We start from the raw sequence: 23,609 nt of genomic DNA on the forward strand, positions 1-23,609 counted from the left end.
TCTTTTCAGAATCTGAAATGTTTCCGTGAAGAAATCTATTTCACTGGATGGATGGATGAATATTTTCATATTGGGAGATGGCCTAGGAGCTTCCTCTTTTCTAGGGAAACCTTTCCCAGTTACTGTCATTATTGTCATCTCCTAGAAATAATCCTAATTTGATTGACATCTGCTTAAAGTAGTACTGCAGATGTGGGCTAGCAGGTGAAGATAATTACCATCTGCTGCTTCTCTATAAAACATAGTTCAAACAATAACAACAACAACAAAACCTGGTTCTACTAGGCAACAGAACACTTTACCTTCACAGGAAAGGGGAAATGGAAGAGGCGAATCACAGCACATTATCAACTCAGACTATGTCTGCTCCTTTAGGTGCTTTTAGGTCAAAGCTATCCACAGACATCACACAGTTCTTTGGCTTAGTGTCTTTCTGTTTCTTCCGTATGGAAGCGTTTCACTTTGAACAGTGGTCCTCAAAGAAAGGACCGGCTGGCAGAGATAACTTCAGAACCGAGAACTCAGACCTGCGGACAGAGAACCACGTACAACGTGGCCAGCAGCACCGGCGCGACGAACTTTCTACGTTAGGACCTCGATTGCAATTACCCACTTGATTCTTATCTAACTTCGCTATTCATCTCAAAGTGAGATTATCTGATGTCAATATTCAAACGCAAACAGGCAGCTTGGGAGGAAGGACGCGTGGCTGCCCGGTGTAGACACCTCCCAGCCAGAAGGCCCCGGGGACGCGCACGCAAGCCTGATGGGAGGAAGCGCGTTCCCGAGGCAGGACCCGAGTCCACGGAGACTGCTGTGAAAGCAGGAAGTGGGGCCGGACAGCTCGCTCAGGGTTTCAACAGGCAAGGGGCGGGGCAGGCAAGGAGGCGTGGCTAAGCCTGAAGAGCTTAGAGCGGGGCGGGAGCTCGCTCCAGGGGGCGGGGCGAAGGGCAGCCTGGAGAGCCGGGAGCGGGGCGTGACAGCTCGCTCCAGGGGGCGGGGCGAAGGGCAGCCTGGAAGCGACGTGTCGACGTCGGCGGCGCCGTGAGAGGCTGGTGACGTGTAGGTCCTGCGCCCGCTCCGCCCCGTCGCACCTCGCCGGGTTTGTGAGTTCGCCAGGCTGTCCCGGGGTCCTCGAGCTTGAGGCGGGGTGACTGGAGCCACCCCGGCCGGCCTCGCGTGGGGTGCGGAGGAGGGCGTGGCGTGTAGCTCGCCCATCCGCCTCCTTCAGCTCCCCACCTGGCGACGGAAGGAAAAAAAGTACAAGCGAAAGGGAAGGAGGCGCCGCGGCCGGAGCGGCGGAGCAATGGGCGCCTCGTGAGCCCCGGCCAACAGGTGAGGAGGGCGAGGGGGGGGTGTCCAGGTCCGGGGGGAGCTGACGGACGGTGAGGTGAGGACACGGAGTAGGGATGTCAAGGCCCGGGAAGCGGAACTGGGGTGGGGAGCGACCCCCGGAGCCTCAGCCCGGAGCTGTCATCCCTGTCCCCGGCTCCCCCCCGCCCCCCGGGCCCCCAGCGTCCCGTCCCAGACCTGTCTCACCTCACTTCTAGAGTTTGTAGGTGGGGGGAGAGGGGAACCAGAAGAAAGAGCTGGAGACACTCGTTGCCCGCTGTTGATTGGCTGGTTTTGCCGTGGTAGTATCGTTTTCGTCAGGATCGTAGGCTCTGAGAAGGCAATCTGGCACCTTGTACGTACACACCCTTCCTTTCCACCCAGACACCACAGGGAGTCGATTCTTGGTGGGTGAATTTTAGCAGCTGTAAAAAGCTGCGCCCTTTTTTGAAACCATAAGTTAACGCATTCACGGAGTTCAGTATATTATAATGTGCATTTATTAGTTTGGTTTAAAAGAAGCATCCTTTTAGCGGGAACTAAGTTTGATAGGAGTGCTATCACAATTGCACTCCATAATGATATTTTTCTGCCCGTCCCCCCAAGTTCATGTTGTAGTAAAGGTTTCGTCAAGTATAGAAAGGTTTAGTAAAGGCTATACTAGTCTTGTTTGGGGAAAAGGATCTAGCTTGGGCTCAATAATCTTGTGTGAATAAGTTTTCATTACTTGCCTTTCTTGATCTCTGTTGAATGGTTTTCTTTTAGTGTTCATTCTCTTATTTATTCATGCCTTCGCATGTGCTAGCCAATGTAAAGTCCTAAGAAATAGTTTCCGTGCTCATGGAACTTTCCGTGTTTAGTGGTACCTTTTTTAAGAAAAGAGTATTTTTGTGCTGTGGCTCTCTAGTTGATCCAGAAAGGCTTCTTTCATATATACATTATTCTCAGTAACAGTTTAAGAGAGGAAAGATTGATTTTGGTACACGATTTCAGTCTATGGTTGCCTGGTTCCAATGCATGCGTCTGTCTGTGGCAGAGCAGAACATTTTGGCACAGTAGCTCCTGGCAGGGAAACTGCTCATCCAGTGGCAACCAGGAAAGAAAGTGAAACTGCTCATCCAATGGCAGCCAGGAAACAAAGCTGCCACAGAAAAGAAGATTAATTCTCTCTCTCTCTCTCTCTCTCTCTCTCTCTCTCTCCCTCTCTCCCCCATTCTCTCCCTCTCCCTCTCCCCCTTCTCTCCCTCTCTCCCTCTCTCTACCTCTCTCCTTCTCTCCCTCCCTCTCCCTCTGTCCCTCCCTCCGCTTCCAATCTCGCTCTCCCTCTTCCTCTTCCTTTCCCTCTCCCCTCTCCTTCCTCCCTCTCTCCCCCCCTCTTTTTAAGGGCTTGACTCCACTAATCTGCTTTCCCTCACTAGGCATTGCTACCTGCATTCTGGTAACTTCCCATCAAATTATGAATCCATTAAGGAGTCGATCCACTGATTTGTCTTAAGCCCTCAGGATCCAATCACTTCCCCAGTACCCATAAGCTGACAACCAAATCTTTAACAAAAGAGCCATTTAGGGGGCACTTTATGTGGAGATCATATCAGTGTATAATTTGAACACATCATCGTTGTTAAATAGCTTGATTAATTATTATCTTTTTATTAACATGACATTGATTTTTCAATTAAGAGGAGTTTTTCTTTTTTGGAGAGTTATTCTAAAGTTCACAACTGGAAATAAAAGTCTTATTTTTCTAGTCTTTTTATATTGGCTTGATTAATTTCTTGTGTTAATGACATATAGTTCATGAGTTAAATGCATGAGGCATATTCATCAGGAAATGTATGGTATTTATTTGCCAAATGTATGGTATTTATCTATCAAAGTAATATATATTCCTTGGGGAATTAGTTAGCATAAGCACTTTCAGTCCAAATGTGTCATGATATAATGTTGCACACTTAGCTGAGAGGGGGGTCTACCTAAAATTGAAATTTTAGCAAAGAAAAAAAATAAACAACAAAGAGATGAGATTAAGCTACAGGTTGAGCATCCTTAGTCTGAAAATCCAAAATCCAAAGGCTTTCTGATGTGAACATTTTGAGTTCTGAAATGACATTGTGTGTAGAAAATTCTACCATGGAACTTTGTTTCATGGACATAATTATTTAAAATTTTGTACAAAAATCACCTTCAAGTTTGTGAGAGGGAATATATGAAACAAATGGATTTCGTATTTTAAGATTGAGTCCCATCCTCAATAAGATTCATTCTGTACATGCAGATATTTTAAAATCTGAATAAAACAAAACCTGAAGCATTTTTTGTTCCTAACATTTATATAAGAGATGTGGGATTCTCAGTCTGTATTTGATATATATTTAGCAATCATCAGAAAACATGCATTACAAGTCTGTCTCTCACTTTATAATGTAAAGTTATTTAACATAGACTGGATTGTCTGTCTTATATCTTTTGCCTATTCGAATATCTAGCCCATAATAGATACTGTATAAAATGTTAGCATGTACCATTTAAGCCCTTTCTTTCCTGTATAGACAAAGTTATGTTTCATATTCCTGCCTTATGTTTTTTTGTTGTTGTTTGCCAATTCAGGGCCTAGGTGTTGTTCCTAAGTTTCTTTTGCTTAAGAATAATGCCCTACTACTTGCCACTTCGACTTTTTCTGAGTAGTTTATTGGAGATGAATCTCCTGGACTTTCCTACCCTGGCTGGCTTCCACCCACAATCCTCAGAGTAGCGAGGATTGTAAGTGTGAGCCATCTGTCCTGGCTTGCCTTATTTTTGTGTTTCACAGGTTGCCTTATTTCTGACACACTCTCTCTGTTCTTAAAAATAATGCAACTCAGTTCATATTCATTTCAATTCAATTCAATTCATATTCATTCTCAGGTTTTCAACCTGAAAGGGGTATTAGAAATCATTGGTGATCTCTTTTCATTTTATTGTTTTTCATTTTATTTGTTGACCAGAAAACTTAACCTGATTTTTCTACCATGAAACAAAAACTGGCATCTAGACTTAGTTATCTTTATTTTAAATCATTACTATAACATTATGTATCTTCTCAATATTATTGACTCTTTAAGGACCTTTAATACTAAAACAGATTTTCATTTATCTCCTCAACTGAATTTTGGTAAATTTTGTCTAGCCTTTCACTTCTCCAAAGAAAACTTGTAGCATTGCATTTAGTATTGTACTGACAAGAACAATTAGGTAAGAATGTAGATAGGTGCATAATTAAAAATCCTAGTTAACAATAAGCATTCTCAGAATATGTTTTAATAAAGTGATTGTTTACATTTGAAGAAGAGAAAGCTTATGCCTCATTATTTAAAGACTGAAGGGAAGACTACCAAACAACCGAAGTACAATTTTGGGGTATAGTATATGGGCATAATACTTTAACGAGTTGCCTCAGTTATAACAATGCACACAATTGTAGGAAAACTACTTTAGAACTATGAATTCAACAGCCTCTTCATTTTAGATAATATCTGTTCCATTAAACCTGAACTTCAAAAGAAGGAAAGTAACTTATTTCAGGATTATGTATTAGTTAGAAAAGCAGCTGTTAATGGTTTCCAGTTTCAGAGATTGTTAGGTCATTTTAAATTAAGTGAATAGCTAGGAAGGTACTCAATTTTGAATAACTAATAAGTGCAATATGTAAATTTAATCAAGGAAAATTCAAAATCTATTCTGAAAGAGCAAATCTATGGTGTATATTGAAATGAATAAAGATCATAGATTTATTACTTTCTTCTAGGAAAGTAAAGGAATTTTTCTCAAAATATGTAGGCTAATCAGACGAAACACAATACAAAGATATTAAACTCTCCTAAGTGTAAATAAAAATAAATGGATCTTTATCTTGATTTATTTTACATAAATGATTTTCAAGAAGAATTTAGGTGATATTTAATTCAAAAATAATTTTAGTATACCTTTTCAAGTGAGAATGCATTTTCTAAAGTAAAATCTGTCTTAGAACAGTACCTTTAGCACTACAGCGATTCACTTCCCTTCCCCCCCCCCAACATTCTCAGAGGTGTGAAGGGTTTTGCAAAAATGTCAGCACAATGTATATTCTGGGGATTGGCATGATGGGAGATAATCTAAAAATCACTTTGGGACAGCTTCACAATTCAGTGCTCTAAATACATATGATTCAACAAGTATTTATTGAGTTCCTCAGCATAGGCTAGTAAATATGCTGGTAAAGTCACGACTTCTGCACTTTTGGAAATTAAAATGAGGTTTGCTGGCTTTGCTGATCTACCTGGATTTATGCTAACATGGTGACAGGCTAGGTAGGTCACCAAAAAGACTAAGTAACTAGAGTGCTAGAATTTTCAGTCCCACTCAGTTTTGAAGCTATAGACTTAACTATAAAAACTCTGGAAGGAGATCTGATTTGTTTGTGGGTTAGTGAAAGCATCTACTGGCTGATAGCTGGCACTATTCAATTCCATAGGGATACAGACTCCTTACCTTTTATCTTTTCATCTGCACCCTTTGAACTGTCCTTTATAATAAATGTTAAGTATTTCCCTGAGGTCTGTGAACGACTCCTACAATCTATCCAACTCAAAGTGTGATGGGAACACAAAAATTACAGCTGACCAAACTGAAGCTTAGGAGGTCCAAGATTGTGGCAGCTGAAGTGGAGGCAGTCTTGTGAGACTTTTAACTTGTGAAATCTGACACTAATTTCAAGTAGTGTCAGAATTAATATTAACTGTAGAAGGCATCTGAGAATTTGTCCACATGATTAAAAAAAAGTAGGTCAGGTGGCAGACTTATTCTGTATTTTTTTTGTTTTTTTTTATTCTGTATTTTGTGAGTGCAGAGAAATGTTGTATGTATATTAGAGCCTCCAGTTTCAATATATAAGCAAAAATACAGTATCTTTACTATATATATATATATATATATATAAAGAAAATACTTATTGTTTCCTTAAAATAATGTACCTGTGGAGAACTTAATAAGAAGGCAATGGTTTATGGTTATGAGCCTGCCTGCCTGCCTGCCTGCCTGCTTGCTTGCTTGCTTGCTTGCTTCCTTCCTTCCTTGCTTGCTTCCTTCCTTGCTTGCTTCCTTCCTTCCTTCCTTCCTTTTCTTTTCGCTTGTCTTTTCTTTTCAAAATCTATTGTTTGGGTGGGAAACCTGCAGTTAATATAAGTAGTTGATAAGTGAAGTAACTATCAGCACCATGCAAATTGTGCTGTTTTTAGTAAACCAAGTATGTATTTTATATTATGAAAAATGCAAGTAATAATGGTAAGTAATAATGGTTCTTGTAGTTTCTCTGTTCTCCATGCTTCCAGTTGTGTTTCCTAACTTAATTGTAGTTCAAGAGTATTTGCTTCTTGCTAAAGAATGACTTTGGATCTGAAGTGAGCTAGTTAGGAAATTACCAATCATTTAAACTCTGCACATCATACTGTTTCCTCCTTCCCTCCCTCCCTCCCTCTCTCTTTGTCTCTCTCTCTCTTTTGTTTTTAACCTAGCACGATCTTTTATGTCAACTAACTACAGACTGTATCTACAAAACTAATGTTTGGTTGAATAACTGTTGCCCATAGAGGAAGTAACACAGGTAATTTCAGGGGACAGTTTGGCAAAACAAAAAAGAATAATTTTGTATTTGCAAAGGTTTGGGCATTAACTTTATCTTCACTTAAGTAAATTAAAGTTTCTTGTTCCTTTCTAGTAGAGGACACACTCTTAATGACAAGGTTTATTGTTGTCACAATGGATATAACATTAGACCAATATATTTTTTCTATCATTAAGGCTTCCAAGAGTACAGTTTTCTGGCTCTTAGAAAGCAACATATTGTCTCTTAATGTATCCTGCACAGCCATCTTTTTCTCCACTTTCTTTAGATGAACTCTGGGTGGAAAAATTGACTTGTGTTTAATAGCTACCTTTTATACTTTTTTAAAAAGGGAGGGACATTGTTAAACAGGGAAGCCATTTGATGGGAGCATGATGCCCACAATTTGAGATATATGTGGTGCTTAAAATAGACTGAAGAAGCAACAGATTCTTGTTTAAAGTTTCATATTAGTGTAATATGTAACAATCTGACTGTATTATCAGGCTTTACTGTTACATTTCTCTTCAGAGTTTGTGTCTATTACTTCTTTAATAGAATTTTCCAGACTTGTGAATTAGAGTAAAAGCTAGGATTATAGGCACGAGCTACTGTACCCACTAAATCTTATACTTTTAAGGTTTCATTAGGGAAAAAAAAGACAAACTACATAGGAGAGACTAATATCTCTTGCCACACTCACAATATTTATTAGTTTTTGCATGAAAAATTTACTAATCCCTGAAATGTTGACTTTTCGCCCTACAATCTATAAGAATTCTGTAAAAGCATTTCAAATATGCTTGATAATACATATTTTTTGGGGGGGGGCTGTCTGGTCGTGGGGCCTGAACTATGGGCTTGGGCACTGTTCCTCAGGTCTTCAGATCAAGGCTAGCACTCTACCACTTGAGCCACAGCGCCACTTCCGGCTTTTCTTTCCTGCTTATGTAGTGCTGAGGAATCGAACCCAGGGCCTCATGCATGCAAGGCAAGCCCTCTACCACTGAGCCACCTTCCCAGCCCATATTTTTTTCATCATTGAGTAGAGGCGTGTGTGTGTGTGTGTGTGTGTGTGTGTGTACATTAATATTTGTACTGTAGCTTTACTGATGTCTTTATTTACTTTTGCAAAAGTTTGAAGTTAATGTGCTTTGATGTATCAGTAATTGAAATCCCTGAACTGTGTGAGGTGACATGGCACATTTTTTATATAGTCACCAGCTATTATTTGCTGGAACATCTTATCTGTTAGGAATTTTGGTGGTCATTGCTTTTTTATTTTTAACCCTGGTAATTTTCTTTCCCTTGTACAGGTCTAATTGTTGCATTTCTTCGAACTTCTCATTTCTGGATAGATAAATATCCTTTTTTTTTTTTTTTTCTATTTCAGATATCTCATTGTGTGGATCACTGGTTGAGTAATAGATGGCTTTGCCTCGGCTCACAGGAGCCTTGCGCTCCTTTTCAAATGTCACCAAGCAAGATAATTATAATGAAGAAGTGGTTGACTTAAAGGTAATTTTTTTAAAAATGAAAGCTATTATTAGCATAGACTTTGAACAAATATTTGACATTCTTTTTTTCAACTCTATGTGCTTAACATGGAAATTTTTTTTTTTAATCAAATTTCTGTCTGGTAAGACCAAGAATGGAAAATTACTGATAGTTCCAGTGAGAATACTTGTGTTAAGCACCTATCACTGTGTTTTTAGTGGGAATATCAAACTATGATATCGAGTCCTTTTAAAATTTTTTGTTGTTAATGCCCTTGCAACAATTAATTTTGTGATTTAATCTAGTACTTTTGAATCATCTGAGTAAGTTCTTAGGATTCTGGAAAAATATTTTCAAGTGAACAAAAATAATGTCTATACGTTAAGGGAAATATGAACATTAATCTGCAATTCAGTAATTGGCCTGGTAATTGATGTTTTCTTTATAATTGGTAAAAGAAGCATTTCAGACTAAGTCTTTTCTTACTATACTTTCAGAAGTAAATATCAATAAAAAAACAAACTTTTTCATGGATTGCAAGCCTTTTTAACTTCTATAGTAAAGACCAACTCTTACTTTAATGATAACTATGATATGGACAGGTTTCTTTTATGTGAATTAATTTTAAAATAAAAAAATTAAGTATACTCTTGCTGTAAGTAGAGTTAGACTCAACCAAGGCAGAAATGCTTACACTTTGGGATATCATTTTTGTGTTATGGAAGGAACATAAATTTCTTTCCTTTGAAGATACAATGGCTCCATTTTCTGGCCACAATTAGGTTACATGGTTTGACCAAGAAGTTTTTAAATTTTTTTATTGTTATTATAAAGGTGATGTATAGAGGGGTTACAGTTACATAAGTTGGGTAAAGAGTGCTTTTTTTTTTTTTTGGACAGTATCACCACTTCCCTTTCTCTCTTCCAGTTTTTTTCCTCCTGTCCCCATCCACAAGTTGTATAGTTCATTTTCAACATAGTGTCTAGTGAGTACTATTGCTGCATTAGTTCACCCTCTCTGCCTATATTTCTGTGCCTGCTTACCCTTCCAAAGACAGATAAATGAACAAACAAGACAAAAATAAAAGAAAAACAGCAATAAAGAAAAAAACTTTTGTTTCCATTTCCCAGAGTTTATTTTTATTAATACTAGTTTATATTATCATATGCACATAGATATTGTGCTTTTGTGTTCCTTTCCTAAGAATATTCTCCTTTGGTCTTACTGAGTGCCTAGTGGCCTGTATAATTCATCCTATCCCAGTATATTTTAGATCTATCTTCTGCATAAGAAAGAAAACATGTGCCATTTATGTCTCTGAGCTTGGCTTACGTTACTTACCATGATTTCTTCTTAGTCCATCCATTTTCCTGCAAATGACATAATGTTTTTTCTAATGCCTGTGTTAAAGTCGAGTGTATATGTAAGTGCCACATTTTTTTTGATCTACCCATCTATTGTAGGGCATCTGAGCAATAATTTTTGAATGAAACTTGCTTGTATTAAGCCTTATAAAATAAGTTACATATAGTTACAGATTTAATTAATGTTATACACAATGCCTTTTATCAAATAGTATGGCACAAAATTGTTACATCTACACTATAGTCTAAGCTATAGTAAAGACAAGGAGTTAGAAAAGAAGAATGTAGAATATTAATAATTGTTATTGTCTGTGTATTTGGGCTTTTTACATTGGCTTGCTTTGAAATGGTTTCATACTGATTTTACATTATAATAAAAACAGTAAACAAGAAGCTTTTATTAAGTACCTTTTAGACAAATGAGATTCTATGGAATGACAGTTAAATAAAGGTCTTGAGAATAATTGTTTTGGATACGGATAGATAACAACTTTGAGTTTTGGTGGGCAGTACCAATGTTTTGTAAAGTATATTCGGTATTTTATGGATTGGAGAAAAACTTTAACCAGTATTCTTGTGTATTATCTGTTTCAGTTGAAGCGATCCAAACTTCAAGAACAAGTTTTAGATTTGGGCCCAACATGGAACAGTATAGTGAAATTTTTGAATGAAAAACTGGAAAAGAGTCAAATGCAAAACATAAATCAAGATTTAAGAGATATATTACAAGCCGCAAAACAAATAGGTATAGTTCTTTTTAAAATAATACATTCCTTATAAACTATTTACTATACAGTGAAAGGCGCAGGTTTCTTGGTAAGCATGAATAATTATGAAAGAGATTTTTGTCTTTCAATGAGCTTAGGTCTAAGTGATAGGGAGAATAGTAAATGACCAGTTATAATACAGTCATATGTGAAGGATTTATAGGAATTTAGGTATGAAAACTACTGTCCTGGTTGAAATAAGGATTAGGTAAATCATAAACTTAATATAGCTTCAAGGAACTTTTAAAGCCATGTAGTTCTTAGTTGACAAAATGGCTCACTTAGCAACTATGGGGTCCTTGTTTCAGTTTAACCCAATCCTGCCGAAAAACAAAAGAACCCTAAACCTTCAATTCTGTCTCAATCTCTCATTGTCTGTTTGTCCATGATTGCCTAGTGTAGTGAATTGTGCTTTTACTGTTTGCATTTCTACTATATACTAATATACTAATATTCTCATTAATTGATGATATTTAAAGGAAATTATAATTTGAATTTGTGCTCTATACTTAATGCAGGTTTCTTTTCTGAATAAAAACAGTTAAAGGAAACAGATGATTTCTCTAGTAACATATCAGAGTTTGCCAGGTACTGATGGTTCATGCCTATAGTCCTAGCTACTCAGGAGGCTGAGATCTGAGGATTGTTGTTCAGAACCAGCAGGGATAGTAAAGTATGTGAGACTCTTATCTCTAATAAACTACCAAAAAGCCTGAAGTGGAGCTGTGGCTTAAGTAGTAGACTGCTAGCTTTGAGCGAAAGCAGCTCAGAGATAGCACCTAGCCCCTGAGTTCAAGCCCCAGGACTGGCAAAAATAAAAATAAAATTATCATATTATTTCACCACTGCACTGCTATAGTTTAAGAAGTTTCAAATTTAGCAGGTTTGTACCTACTCCTAACGTACTCTCCGCTTCTTGGAATCTATTCTCATCTTTCTCTGAAAACATCTTTACATCCAGTTCTGCTTTAGACATGAGTTTTACTTCCTCATACTCACTAGCCTTTTGTCTGTTTAGGAGACTTTGGTACATATTGCTGCTTATACTGTAGATGTTTTGTCCTAATCTTAATGCAGATCCTTTCTGGATCTAGATAGTGCCGTCAGCTATGTACAAATTAGATTTAGTGTGAGTAATTAAATTGACTTTAACAATGTCACCTTAGGTAGGTCATATTGACCTCAGGGTTTGAAGATTTAAATTTGTTTTTTTCTGCTGTAGGATTATTCTCTGAAATCTATGTCACAAACTTTTTTTTAATTTCAGAACATTGGATATGAGTAGTTATTGCCTTAAAGAAATTAGGAACTAACCATTTATCTCTCTTCTTTAATCTGAATTTCTTTCTTAAACCTTTATGATAGCAGCTTTCTTTTTGTTTTATAAATATGGCTAAGATGGTATTAACTGTTTCTTTATGAGAGCTATATAAATCTATGTAACTGTATTATCATCAAGGTTTATGATACAAATTGAAAAAATAAATATTTGAACCTTCCTTCAGCTCCAAATATGCAAAATAGATTATTTTTACCTTATTAATTATATCATCAAATTATATCATCAAATTTGTTTTTAAAATTTGGTTTTAAATAAGTTTTAGCTGATGTCTCAAGTTGGTTTTAGGAAGAAGTTAGAGTTGTTAGGTAGTTTCTATACTTATTTGTAAAATAATTGCTGATAATGGTTTATTTACTTAAAATAGGTTTTGAGGGATTTGGGTAAAGATTTTCCTGTCCTAAATTACCATTCTTAGCATGTTTTAAATGTTGGATTAAACTTTAAAATGTTTGTCGTAGTGCTTTTTTTTAAATTTCAAAATGGTAAGTTGAACTATAATTCAGGTGAGCTTATATTGTTTCTTTTGTCTTTAAATAGTTGGAATGGAAAATGGAAGAGAAGCCATTGAGAGTGGGGCTGCATTTCTCTTTATGACCTTTCACTTGAAGGACTCTGTTGGTCACATGGAGACAAAGGCTATCAAACAGATGTTTGGTCCCTTTCCATCATCATCTGCCACTGCAGCTTGTAATGCCACTAACCGAATTGTTTCTCATTTTAGTCAAGATGATGTTACTGCTCTTATCCAGATGACAGAAAAGGGATGTAGCAATAGAGTATTTTTTGGTAAAAATTTAGCATTTTCATTTGATATGCATGATCTGGACCACTTTGATGAACTGCCAGTAAATGGTGAAGCCCAGAAAACTATAAGCCTAGATTATAAGAAGTTTCTGAATGAACATTTTCAGGAGCATGGCACCCCGGAACTCAAGCCTGTGGAAAAAACAAATGGTTCCTTCTTGTGGTGTGAAGTTGAGAAATATTTAAATGCAACTTTGAAGGAAATGACTGAAGCACCAAGAATAGAAGATCTTTGCTGTACCTTATATGATATGCTTGCTTCTATTAAAAGTGGTGATGAACTTCAGGATGAGGTATAGTTGAAGTTATTGACACTTTATGTAAATGTCAAATGAAATAGCTTTTTAAAAAAGTCAACTTGTTTTTGTGGTCCTAGGAATCAAAGGGTTTCCAACAGGTGAAACATACCTTCTACAATCTAGCTACAGACCCAGCTCAAAATAGTTTCTTTAAATATAGTTAGTGAAGAAAGTACTCTTATGCTAGTTCTAGTACTCAGTTTTGGGACCAAATGGTTTTACATACTAGGTGTGTAGATAGTTAAAGTGGGTAGTAATAGAGGAAAGCTGTAAATGTGGTAAGTAGTACAAGAGTCACAGGGTCTACATGTTTCACTGTGCTGGGACAGTCTTGTTTAAACCTGTTCTTCCATTTGGCTCATTACTGCATTTGTCTTCAAAAATACAAAGATTTGAATGATAACTTACATAGTCATGCTGCTAATAATCAACAGTTTACAACATTTTTATCCTAAGAGTTAAATGTTAAAGTTATAAACTTTGAAATATTAGAAATTTAATCATTTATTAATTATAAAAACCTAGGAAATTTGTTGGGTAATTAATTTAAACAATAATTACTGATCTAAAAATAGACTATTTGATACTTTATTTATTTGTTTATTCATTTAGTTAGTTCAAGACCGCAACTTGAACTTGGTATCTGACACTTTTGCTAATTGACTATCCCTCTACCAACTGAACCATGCCTCCATTCCCAATTTGATACTTTACATCACTTGTTTAATAAACAGTTGTTATCCTTAAAACTTTTTTTGTTTCTGTTTTTGGTCACATGAAGGAAAACATTTTGTTTATTCGTTTATTTGTTTGTGCCAATTCTGGAGCTTGAGCTCAGAGCATGGGTACTGTCCCTGAGTTTTTATGCTAAAGAATAGAAGAGCGCTCTACTCTTTTTTACTCCTTCACTTTCAGTTTTTTTGGTAATTAATGGAGGTAAAAGTCACAGACTTTCCTGCCTACCCTGGCTTTGAACCATGATCCCCGCCTCCTCAGTAGGTAGGATTATAGGTATGAGCCATTGACACTCAGTCTTCAATTTCTTTTTTATGTCTCCATTGCAGTATGTTATTCAATTACTCTTAACATCATAGGAAAAGTTTACCTTGAGGTTTTCATTTTGCTTTAATGCTGATATTTATTTTCCAAATTTAATGTCAGTCCACTTTAATACTGAACAAATTGAGTAACATATTTTGTTGAAGGATTAAGATCAAAATTGTTGTACAAAGGAACTAGGCTTTAGCCAAGCACTAGTGGCTCGTACTTGTAATCCTAGCTACTCAGGAGACTGAGGTCAAAGGATCAGGGTGCAAAGCCAACCCAGGCAGAAAGTCCACAAGACTTATCTCCAATAAACTACTCAGAAAAAGTTGGAAGTGGCGGCAGTGTGGCTCAAGTTGTAGAGCAATAGTCTTGGACAAAAGAAGCTCAGGGACAGTCAAGTCCCAGAAAGGGGAAAAAAAATACCTTGAGGAGAATAGCTTTGAAATTAGGTATATCTTCCCTTCCTATTCATTGCTTCTGAGACCTTTTAGCTCACTGAATTTCTCAGAAACCAAGTGAGAGCTATCTCAGAAGGATACTAATACCAAAGTAAAGAATTGGTAGGAGTATGAAATATAATGGTAAGTAGCATATAGTAAATACTCTTTTGGTAGATGTAATTATTTTGTTGTTGTTAGTAGTATTGAGATTAATAATTTTATATCATATGGACTCAGGAATAGTTAACTTTATTTTGTATCATGTTGGATGTTTTATATTTGGTTTAGTTTATATAAGTTTTTTCTACATTATTAAAAATTTTCTCTTAACATTGTGAAAATAATATTTTAAAAATTGTGATTCATGGGTCTGGGACGATGGCTCAGTGGTAGAGTGCTTGCCTTGCATGCCTGAGGTCCTGGGTTCGATTCCTCAGTACCACATAAGCAAGAAGAAAAAAGCCGGAGGTGGTGCTGTGGCTCAAGTGGTAGAGCGCTAGCCTTGAGCTGAAGAGCTGAGGGACAGCGCCCAGGCCCAGAGTTCAGGCCCCACGACCGGACCCAAAAAAAAAAAATGTGATTCATAAGATGATTTTTATGGTGTTTTGCTTTTTATAATTGAGTACATCAAAAGTAGATTATTATGATTATAGTACATTGAAACATAAACATTGATCATGATATTTCAGTTTTTGAATGAACCATAAAACTTTTTTTTACTTCTGGATAAAGTGAAGTTTATATTTCATAGTTCTCCACCACAAGTTTAAGATATGTAATTGAGTCTTGTTGAAGGGAGAGTATTTTTCATTTCCAAGACTTTCCATAGCTGAGTTCAGAAAGACCAAATTGAACTTGTTCATGTATCTGTTCACTGTATGTTTATTCTGTTCTTACTGTGCTACAATAAGTGCTAGTTAAGTATACATAAAAGAATGAATAAAATAGCAACTTTGCATTTAGGGACTAATAGTTAAATAGAAGATACATGAATAAATAATTGTACTCAAATATCATAGGTATTATACTGTATATTAATGGGAGTATAAAAGGAAAAGTTATAGACTATAAAGGAATTGGTATGGAAGGGAAAATATTCATAGAGAAGCTTTAAACTTGAGCCATGTCTTAAGATTTGACTACTCAGTTGGACCAGCAAAATAGGGAACATATTTTAAATTTGAGTGAGAAAATACTGTGTTAATATATAGGATGCAAAGGGAGACAAGGATGTGCATTAAAGTAAGAGCCAAATAAAGCAAGGCTTTGTATACCTTGTTAAAGTGTTTTATAAGCTGCTCTGGTCTAGTTCAGTGGATTTTGCAACTAGAGTTTATTGGGTAGTTCAGTGTGAAAGGGGAGTATTTCACATTCTGCCAGTGACTTCAGTGGTAGAGTTTTAGTGATTCCCTCAATCTTTGGCTTTCCTATCTATAACTGTTCCGTTTGTAATGTAAGTTTTTCCTCCTTATACTCTAGGTCCATTTCTGTAATCCTGATTGTAGTTATTTTGTATGTAATTTTGAAGTGATGCTTCATAGGAAAAATATTTTTTCAATATAATTGTGCTTGACCAGTATACTTTTTGTTTTATTGTGTGCTGTACCTTAAATGTTATCTATTTACCATTTTAAAGCATACATTAGTTGTGCAAAATAATTTCACAGATATACATGGTGTACTTTGATCATATTCACCCCCTTTATTACTCTTCCTTTCCTATCCTTTTCTCATCTCTGGTCTCAGGACTTGAATTTAGGGCCTCAAGCTCTTACTTGGCTTTATTGCTTATACCATACTTGGTACCACCTGAGCCACAAATCTACTTCCCTTTTTACGTTCATGTTCCCCACATTCTCTTATATTTTGCATATGAGAGATATTTATCTTTGTGAATCTGGCTCATTTCTCCATTTAGTTTCATCAGTTTTCCTGAAATTGACGTATCATTCTTCCTTATGGCTGAACACAATTCCATTCTTCATATATGCCATCCTTTGATGGATACTTGGCCTAACTCCATAACATGGTTATTATAAATAGTGCAGCAAAAAACATAAGCATATTCTGGACCTCTGTAGAAGGCTCTCTGATTTTTTTTTTTTTTGGTGGAGATTTACCTAATAAAACTTGGCTGTAGTGGTTATATGCCTGTCATCCCAGTTTAAAAATCAACATAAATAGGTGATTACAGTTTATACTGACCTGGTTAAAAAAAAAAAAAAAAAACACCTGTTTTTCAAATAGCTCTTGCTTTTTACTAGGTCAGTATAGATTGTAATAGAACTAGTGATAGAACACCTCCCTAGCCAAATGCATGGCCTTGAGTTCAAATGTCAGTACCACAGAAATAAAAAGAAACATGAGAACATGATACTTTATTGAGCCACAATAGCACATACCAGTAATCCCAGCATTTAGTAGATTGAGGCAGGTCAATTGGCCAATTTGAGGGTAGATGGCCTACATTAGCAAGACTTCTCTCAAAAATACCAGACAAAAGCTTACTTACCACTTTACATTTCTTCCAGTAGTGTATAAGACTGTATTTATACTTATAGCTGACAATTCTGTGTGTTATACATAGCGATCTTTGCTTTTATAGGAACATCATTTCTTGCTCTTAACATTTTTGTTACTACTGAGGTTAAAGGTTCTTTTATGTATTTGTAGATCATTTATTGTTTTCTTGTGAACCTATCTAGTTATCATTTGATGAAATGGTATTACTTTTCTATTTATAAGAAGATTTATATTAAGAAAAAATTCTATATTCTTTGCATATATTTCAAATCCACAAGAAGGCATTCTACTCACCTTTCCATTTAAGAATAATGCTTTTGTATTAACACGAAGGCAATGTCTAATGTATGGCTTAATCTCCATTCCTTCCTGAACATTGTTTTTCTTAGTCTAATTGATTTAGGTGAAATCTTACTAATTGGATCAGATTTTTTCTTGTTTCTCATTTGCAGGTTTGTATCTGAATATATCCATTTTAGATGGTTAAATTCTTATTCCTTTTGTTTTGTACTTTACATTATTCCTTCCTACATTTTCATGAAGAAAACTCATGAATCTTCTACTTTTAGCTTAAGACAGTTTGTAGGAAGGGTTAAAATAGTGAAATTTGGGGCTGGAGATATGGCTTAATTGGTATACTTTGTGCTTCACAAGTTGAAGGCTCTTGAGGCCTTGAATTTAAACCTGTAGAGGAAAAAAAAAGAAATTTCAACAGCTATAATAATAATCTTAATATTTCTAATTTATATTAGGAAAATACCTGTTGTAATATTATTTACCTTAATTGTATATGGCTTTCTCTGTTTCCTTCATAGTTCATATTATCAGATTTATGGGCTAGAAACTACTTGATACAATAAATAAACATAAATACTATTAATAAATACTAATGGGCTGGGAAGGTGGCTCAATGGTAGAGCACTTGCCTTGCATGCATGAGGCCCTGGGTTCGATTCCTCAGCACCACATAAGCAGAAAAAAAAGAGCCGGAAGTGGTGCTGTGGCTCAAGTGGTAGAGCGCTAGCCTTGAGCTGAAGAGCTGAGGGACAGCGCCCAGGCCCAGAGTTCAGGCCCTCGACCAGACCCCCTCCACCCCCAGAAATACTAATAATTCAGATAGGAAGGTCTACATGTAGTAGGTCTGCATTATACAGATAGCAGCTTTAGCTGTAAGAAAAAAAAATTCATTGTCAGTCTAGGAGCTTTAAAATCAAGTGGCTAAGGTCATAGAGTCATGAGCTCTACCCCCACCACTTTATAAACATTTGACCAGGTCACTTGTTTGAGCCTTAGTTTTCTTGCTTATTATGTGTAGAAAGTAATAAATAGTTCTTACAATATATTCTGGCAATAAAGATAAGAAACACTTAAAATACTGCTTAGGATACAATAAATGCTCCCTATGTATGGGCAATTATTAGTCTTAATGTAGCTCACAGACAATGTAATTTTATTATCAAAAATGGAGTCACACATAGGTGATGATTTTATTTTTTTTGTATGCTCTTCAGACTACTGTGCTTTCTCATTTTAAGGAGGCAACACTTCAACTATAGTTATGTAAACGAAAGTTAATTGGTTGGTGAAGGACACAGAATGTCTTAGGTAAAGATGTGGGAAAAATTGTGATTAGCTTATCCTATTAAAGAGACAGCTATGCTGGCATAGGGAGATGAGTTTAAGATGAAGAGATTTACGGAAAAGGGTTCTTCTTTTTCTGCTTGGGCTGGTTTACCAATCTCAGCCTCTTGAGGATTACAGACATGAGGCAGTGCGGCTTACTTTAAAGACTGTTGTCAACTCCCAAGTTTTTGAGGTTTTATATTATCTTTCTACAGATATGGAAGAAAGTATCAACATACAATTCACATTGAGGACTAGATATACTAGCCATCTTCGATTTGTGATAATAGCAGATTCTAAACTATTTTGCTCTGAATTGTATTGACTACTCAGAATAGTCAATTTGATGGATTTTAAATCTTTTCTCCCTTTTTAGCATCCTTCCCTCTTCCTTTCCTCCCTCCTTCTTTCCCTCCCCTTCCTCACTTGCTCCCTCTCTCCTTTCCTCCTCTCTCTCTCTTCCTTCCCTTTTTCCTTTCTTTATTCATTCAGTCTGCTGTGTACAAAGAATGAACACAAATTTTAGGGAAATAAAGCTAATCTAACAAAGTTTCATCAATCCATTTTCATAGTATGCTCGCTTAAGTCTCTTTTAGAAATTTTATTATACACACATACAAATAAATATACCATATATACCAAATTTATTTAAAGAGAGAAAGGACCAGACAATTGTATTTGATGTAATGAATGTTGTTGAGACTATTTTGGAGGAACACATAATTTATCTGGAATTGGAGAGCTACCTGGAGTATATTGATAAATGATAGAAATAAGAAATATATTGTCAATGAAATGATAAAATTCTGTTCATAGGAATTGAGTGACTTGAAAGCATTTTAGGTAATATGTCAGTTTGTATACATAAATAAGATATAATTACTAGATTTAAAAATTGCTGTATGAATTTACTTAACTATTGTTTAGTTTTTGTTTTCTGAGTCAGTTACAGTTAGCATATCTTCTAAGAATCAGGGAAGTGATCAATTTGCCATTTATATAAAAATATAAACTAAGCCTTTAAAAATGCTCTCATTCCTAGCTTGGATCGCTACTTGGTACATATCTAGTTAGTCATAATATATGCAAATAAACCATGTTCCCATTCCAGCTTGTCTTAATTAAGTGGTATGTGACCTTGGTTTCAGTTTTGTTAAATTGTTAGATTAAGTACCTGTAAATAAAGAACATTAGTCATTATGAAGATATAATTTATCTAATTCTCTGCAAGCAAAAATAATTGCATAGTACAGTTTTTTTCTTAAAGATAAACATTTACTTCATTTTCATGGTCATTTTCTTATTTATGATTTTATAATGTTTGACTATATAATTTTCAGTGCCACAAAACAAGCTAAAATAATGTACAAAGTTTTAGAGTATATTTTCTGTCTTTTGTAATTGTTCAGTATTCAATTCCGTATGAACCATCAGTCCAGAGATTTTTCAGAGTTCCTTGAGCTTTATCATTTCTTAGTGTTTTGTATGTACATTATATATATCACATACAAATCTAAAATTCCTTCATATTTCAAAGAAATATTTCCTAAGTCGGATAGTTTTCATTTGCATGTTGCATATAATATCATGTATAATATAAGCTGTTTTTAGTGTGTAGAATAAACCTAATTTTTAAAATATAAGTCTGTATAATTAACCTATGAAATACTGTGATAATTTGGAGTGATATCAGAACATCTATTGTATGTGAAAAATAAAATAATTTCTAATAGAAATTCCCAGTGATGTGTATATTATGACCTGATGTCTAAAGCTGATTGGGAAAAAAAAAAAAAACCCAAAACCCAACAGTGTAATGAATTTTCCTCTTCTCATTTTCTCCACAAATATTCCTTGAGTACCTCTAAAATATAAATCAATTTTGTGGATGGATTTCATTTACACCAAAATTGATTAATCTTCCAGTTTTTAAAGAATTTGATAGAGGAAAAATCATCTGATCAGTAATAAGCTTTGTTTTTCACCTATTTCATGTTTTATAATTCTTTTTTCTTGAACTTTCTTCTACTTATGCTTCTCATGTAGATGGGATTCTAAGTGCACTGGTCCATAGTTTGCATTACTCTTGATGTTGTTACTGAGATTTACATTCATGCTTGGTAATTGCACTTTCAGTAGGTTTTGAAAATGTGTCTACCAGCTGCACTATAATGTGTTTTCCTAATAGTCCTTCATGGTCTCTCTCTTCATCACTCCCCTTGGACCCTAACATCTCTCATATTTCTTATATACACTTTTGCTTTTTCCAGAATGTCATGAAGTTGTATTTGTATGGGTATGTAGCCATTTCAGACTGTCTCCTTTTACTTGGAAATGTATTTAAGAGCTCTAGTACTGAGGTTTGAACTCAGTGCCTAACTGCTACGCAAGTGCTCCACTTCTTGCGCCATACAAATAAATCCTCAGCCTTTTTTGATTTAGTTATTTTTCATATAAATAAGCTTGTGCTTTTGCCTCACACTGTGCTCCTCCTAGTTGTGCCTTCTGCATAGGTGAGACTGTAGCCATATACCACTGAGCCTGGCTTAATTGTTGATATGGGGGAGGTGGAGGTGTTCTTACTAACTTTTGCTTGAACAGCCTCAAACAGTGATGCTCCAAATCTGCCTTCTGAGTAGCTGGGTTTACAAACAAGTGAACCACCACAGCTGGCAAGCTCATTTCTTTTTAATGCAGAATTTTTTTTTGCATTATACAGATGCAGCATGTTTGTCTACTTTTTTATTGAAGGACACCTTAATTGCCTTCATGTTTGTACAATTAATTTTTTTTTATTTTTGGTCGTTCGTGAGACCTGAAATCTGGGCCTGGGTGCTCTCCCTCAGCTCACCACTTTGGACTTTTTTGGCTTATGTGGTGCTGAGGAATCAAACCCAGGGCCTCATGCATGTGAGGCAAGCACTCCACCACTGAGCCACCTTCCCAGCCCCACAATTAAAAACATTTTTGTATCATTAAATTCCCATCTTTTTGTTTCTTTGGTTTTACCCAGTTCTGTTAACTTGGAAACGCTTCATTTATTTCACAGTGCCTCAAGATTTCTAAGTGATCAAACAGATTTACCTTTACTTGATTTGATAGGTACTTTCATTGTTTAATTATAGTCCCTAAACTGTTGAAATTATTATCTTGTACTTTTGTAAACTTTTTGGTTTACCATTCTTTCCCCACCCTTCTTTTCTGTAGTCTGTTAGATTTCTAAGGAATATATAATCTTTCTTTATTGATACAGACAATTTAAAAAAAAACAGCTTTTATCAGGAGATCATATTGCAACTTCCTTAAGTAGAAGGATCCTGTTAGTCTACCATGAAATGTAATATATCTCATACAAATATTAAATGTGTGTAAAGATTTATGTATTACTTTTGTATCATTTCTTTTGATAAAAATACATGTAGTTGACAAGCAATACCTTTATTTGCTTGAATTTATAAATCAAATGCTCAATAGCAATATTAATTTATATATACAATATAACCTATATCGTCTAGAAAATTTAGTTCAATGCCTTATTGTCTTGTACTTATTTCATCCTCTTCCCTCTTAACTAATCTCAGATTATTAGGTTAAGGAATTTATTAAGTCTGTTGTAAAAAACTAATTTTATTTCTATTATTGTGTATTAATTATTAAATTACTAAAATATTTTCCAGTGTTAATTTTTAAGAAAGTAGTATATGTCAGCATGAGTCCCGATTAGGCAATTGCAGTTGATTAAAGTTAGTGGGAAAAGGAAACAAAAAGGTTTTTATTTTGAAAAATAAACTCAGAGCATATAAATAATATTTGAATTGTTTAATCATTATTTCTTGTACTGTTATTTTTTAATTCTGCATGGTTAGGGATTATTTGTTTATAAAGTTACTGGCCTTTATACTAAATGTTGTATATGTAAGAATCTTTATTAAGGATGTTTTGTGTGTTTACTAGGAAAAAGTGGGAAGTCAGAATTTGATTTGTATTATTTAAAAATAAAAGTTTTACTCTGATTAAGTAATGTGTTTATTATTACAGTAAAAGCAGAAAAGCAATTACTTAAAGGAAAAAGGGTATACCCAGTCAGTGGTATACCCAGTAATTAGCATCATTTAGTTACAAATCAAACTTATTTATGGCAAATTTATTGATATAGAATTCTCTTTTATCAGGTTGATTTAAATTATATGTCAATAAATTTGCAAGTAGGATGAGCTATTAAAAATAAGACTTACCAGAAGAAATAGGAGAGTTGAAACCCACCTATATGAATAAAAAATTCACTTCATAATTAAAAATTTTCTAATAAGTAAACTAAGTGCTCCCCATGGCTTCACTGGGAAATTCAAATTCAGGTAACAGTAACACTAATCCATTTAACCTCCCCCAAATACTATAGGGTACTAGTATCATGTCTGTTTGATAGAAAAGAAATCTCTTAAGATATAGAATAGTTAAATGCTTTCCCGAGAGTTTTGTGGAAAGTCTTAGCAGTTGAAAGTAAGACTTTCTTCTGAGTGCAGAAACAAAGCAATGCTGGTTATGAACTACTGGAAAGGAAGATTCTACTGCTGAGAAGTTGTAAGAAGTTTCCATACCTTCTATATGCATACTCTGTCTATATGCATGTCTTAAAAAGACAGAACTATAGACAATAGTTGTCAGGAATTAGAAGGAAAGAAGAAAGGGATCAATAGTACAGTTCCTTTCCAATATAGTAGCTGTGTCCAATGTGGCTAATGTGACTAAGAATTTGAATGTCATATTTTATTTAAGTTTTGCAACTTATAAATAGTTTCATGTGGCTAGCAGCCAAACAGATGAAACATTAAATCAAACAACAGTGAAATAGCCAGTGATTAATGCACTTAGATGACATTGAAAAACCTTACCTTGAAAAGTGGTTTATTGCCAGTTTAGGAGCATTCTCTTTGATGTATTTTTTCTTTT

The 23,609-nt window shown here is 35.3% G+C and overlaps 1 protein-coding gene across 1 annotated transcript in view; it reads left to right on the forward strand.

The window, feature by feature from the left end:
- Positions 1–1,116: 1,116 nt before the first annotated feature.
- Ascc3 (activating signal cointegrator 1 complex subunit 3) overlaps positions 1,117–23,609 on the forward strand; it is a 233,091-nt gene continuing 210,598 nt past the window's right edge. The window contains exons 1-4 of the mRNA XM_013022420.1: positions 1,117–1,335; positions 8,346–8,470; positions 10,409–10,559; positions 12,461–13,020. Coding sequence (XP_012877874.1) covers positions 8,381–8,470; positions 10,409–10,559; positions 12,461–13,020 — 801 coding nt within the window. The 5' untranslated portion in view covers positions 1,117–1,335; positions 8,346–8,380. The remainder of the gene's footprint in view (positions 1,336–8,345; positions 8,471–10,408; positions 10,560–12,460; positions 13,021–23,609) is intronic.

This window comes from Dipodomys ordii, unplaced genomic scaffold, assembly GCF_000151885.1.
Source record: "Dipodomys ordii isolate 6190 unplaced genomic scaffold, Dord_2.0 Scaffold62, whole genome shotgun sequence".
In the NCBI taxonomy this organism is placed as follows: Eukaryota; Metazoa; Chordata; class Mammalia; order Rodentia; family Heteromyidae; genus Dipodomys; species Dipodomys ordii.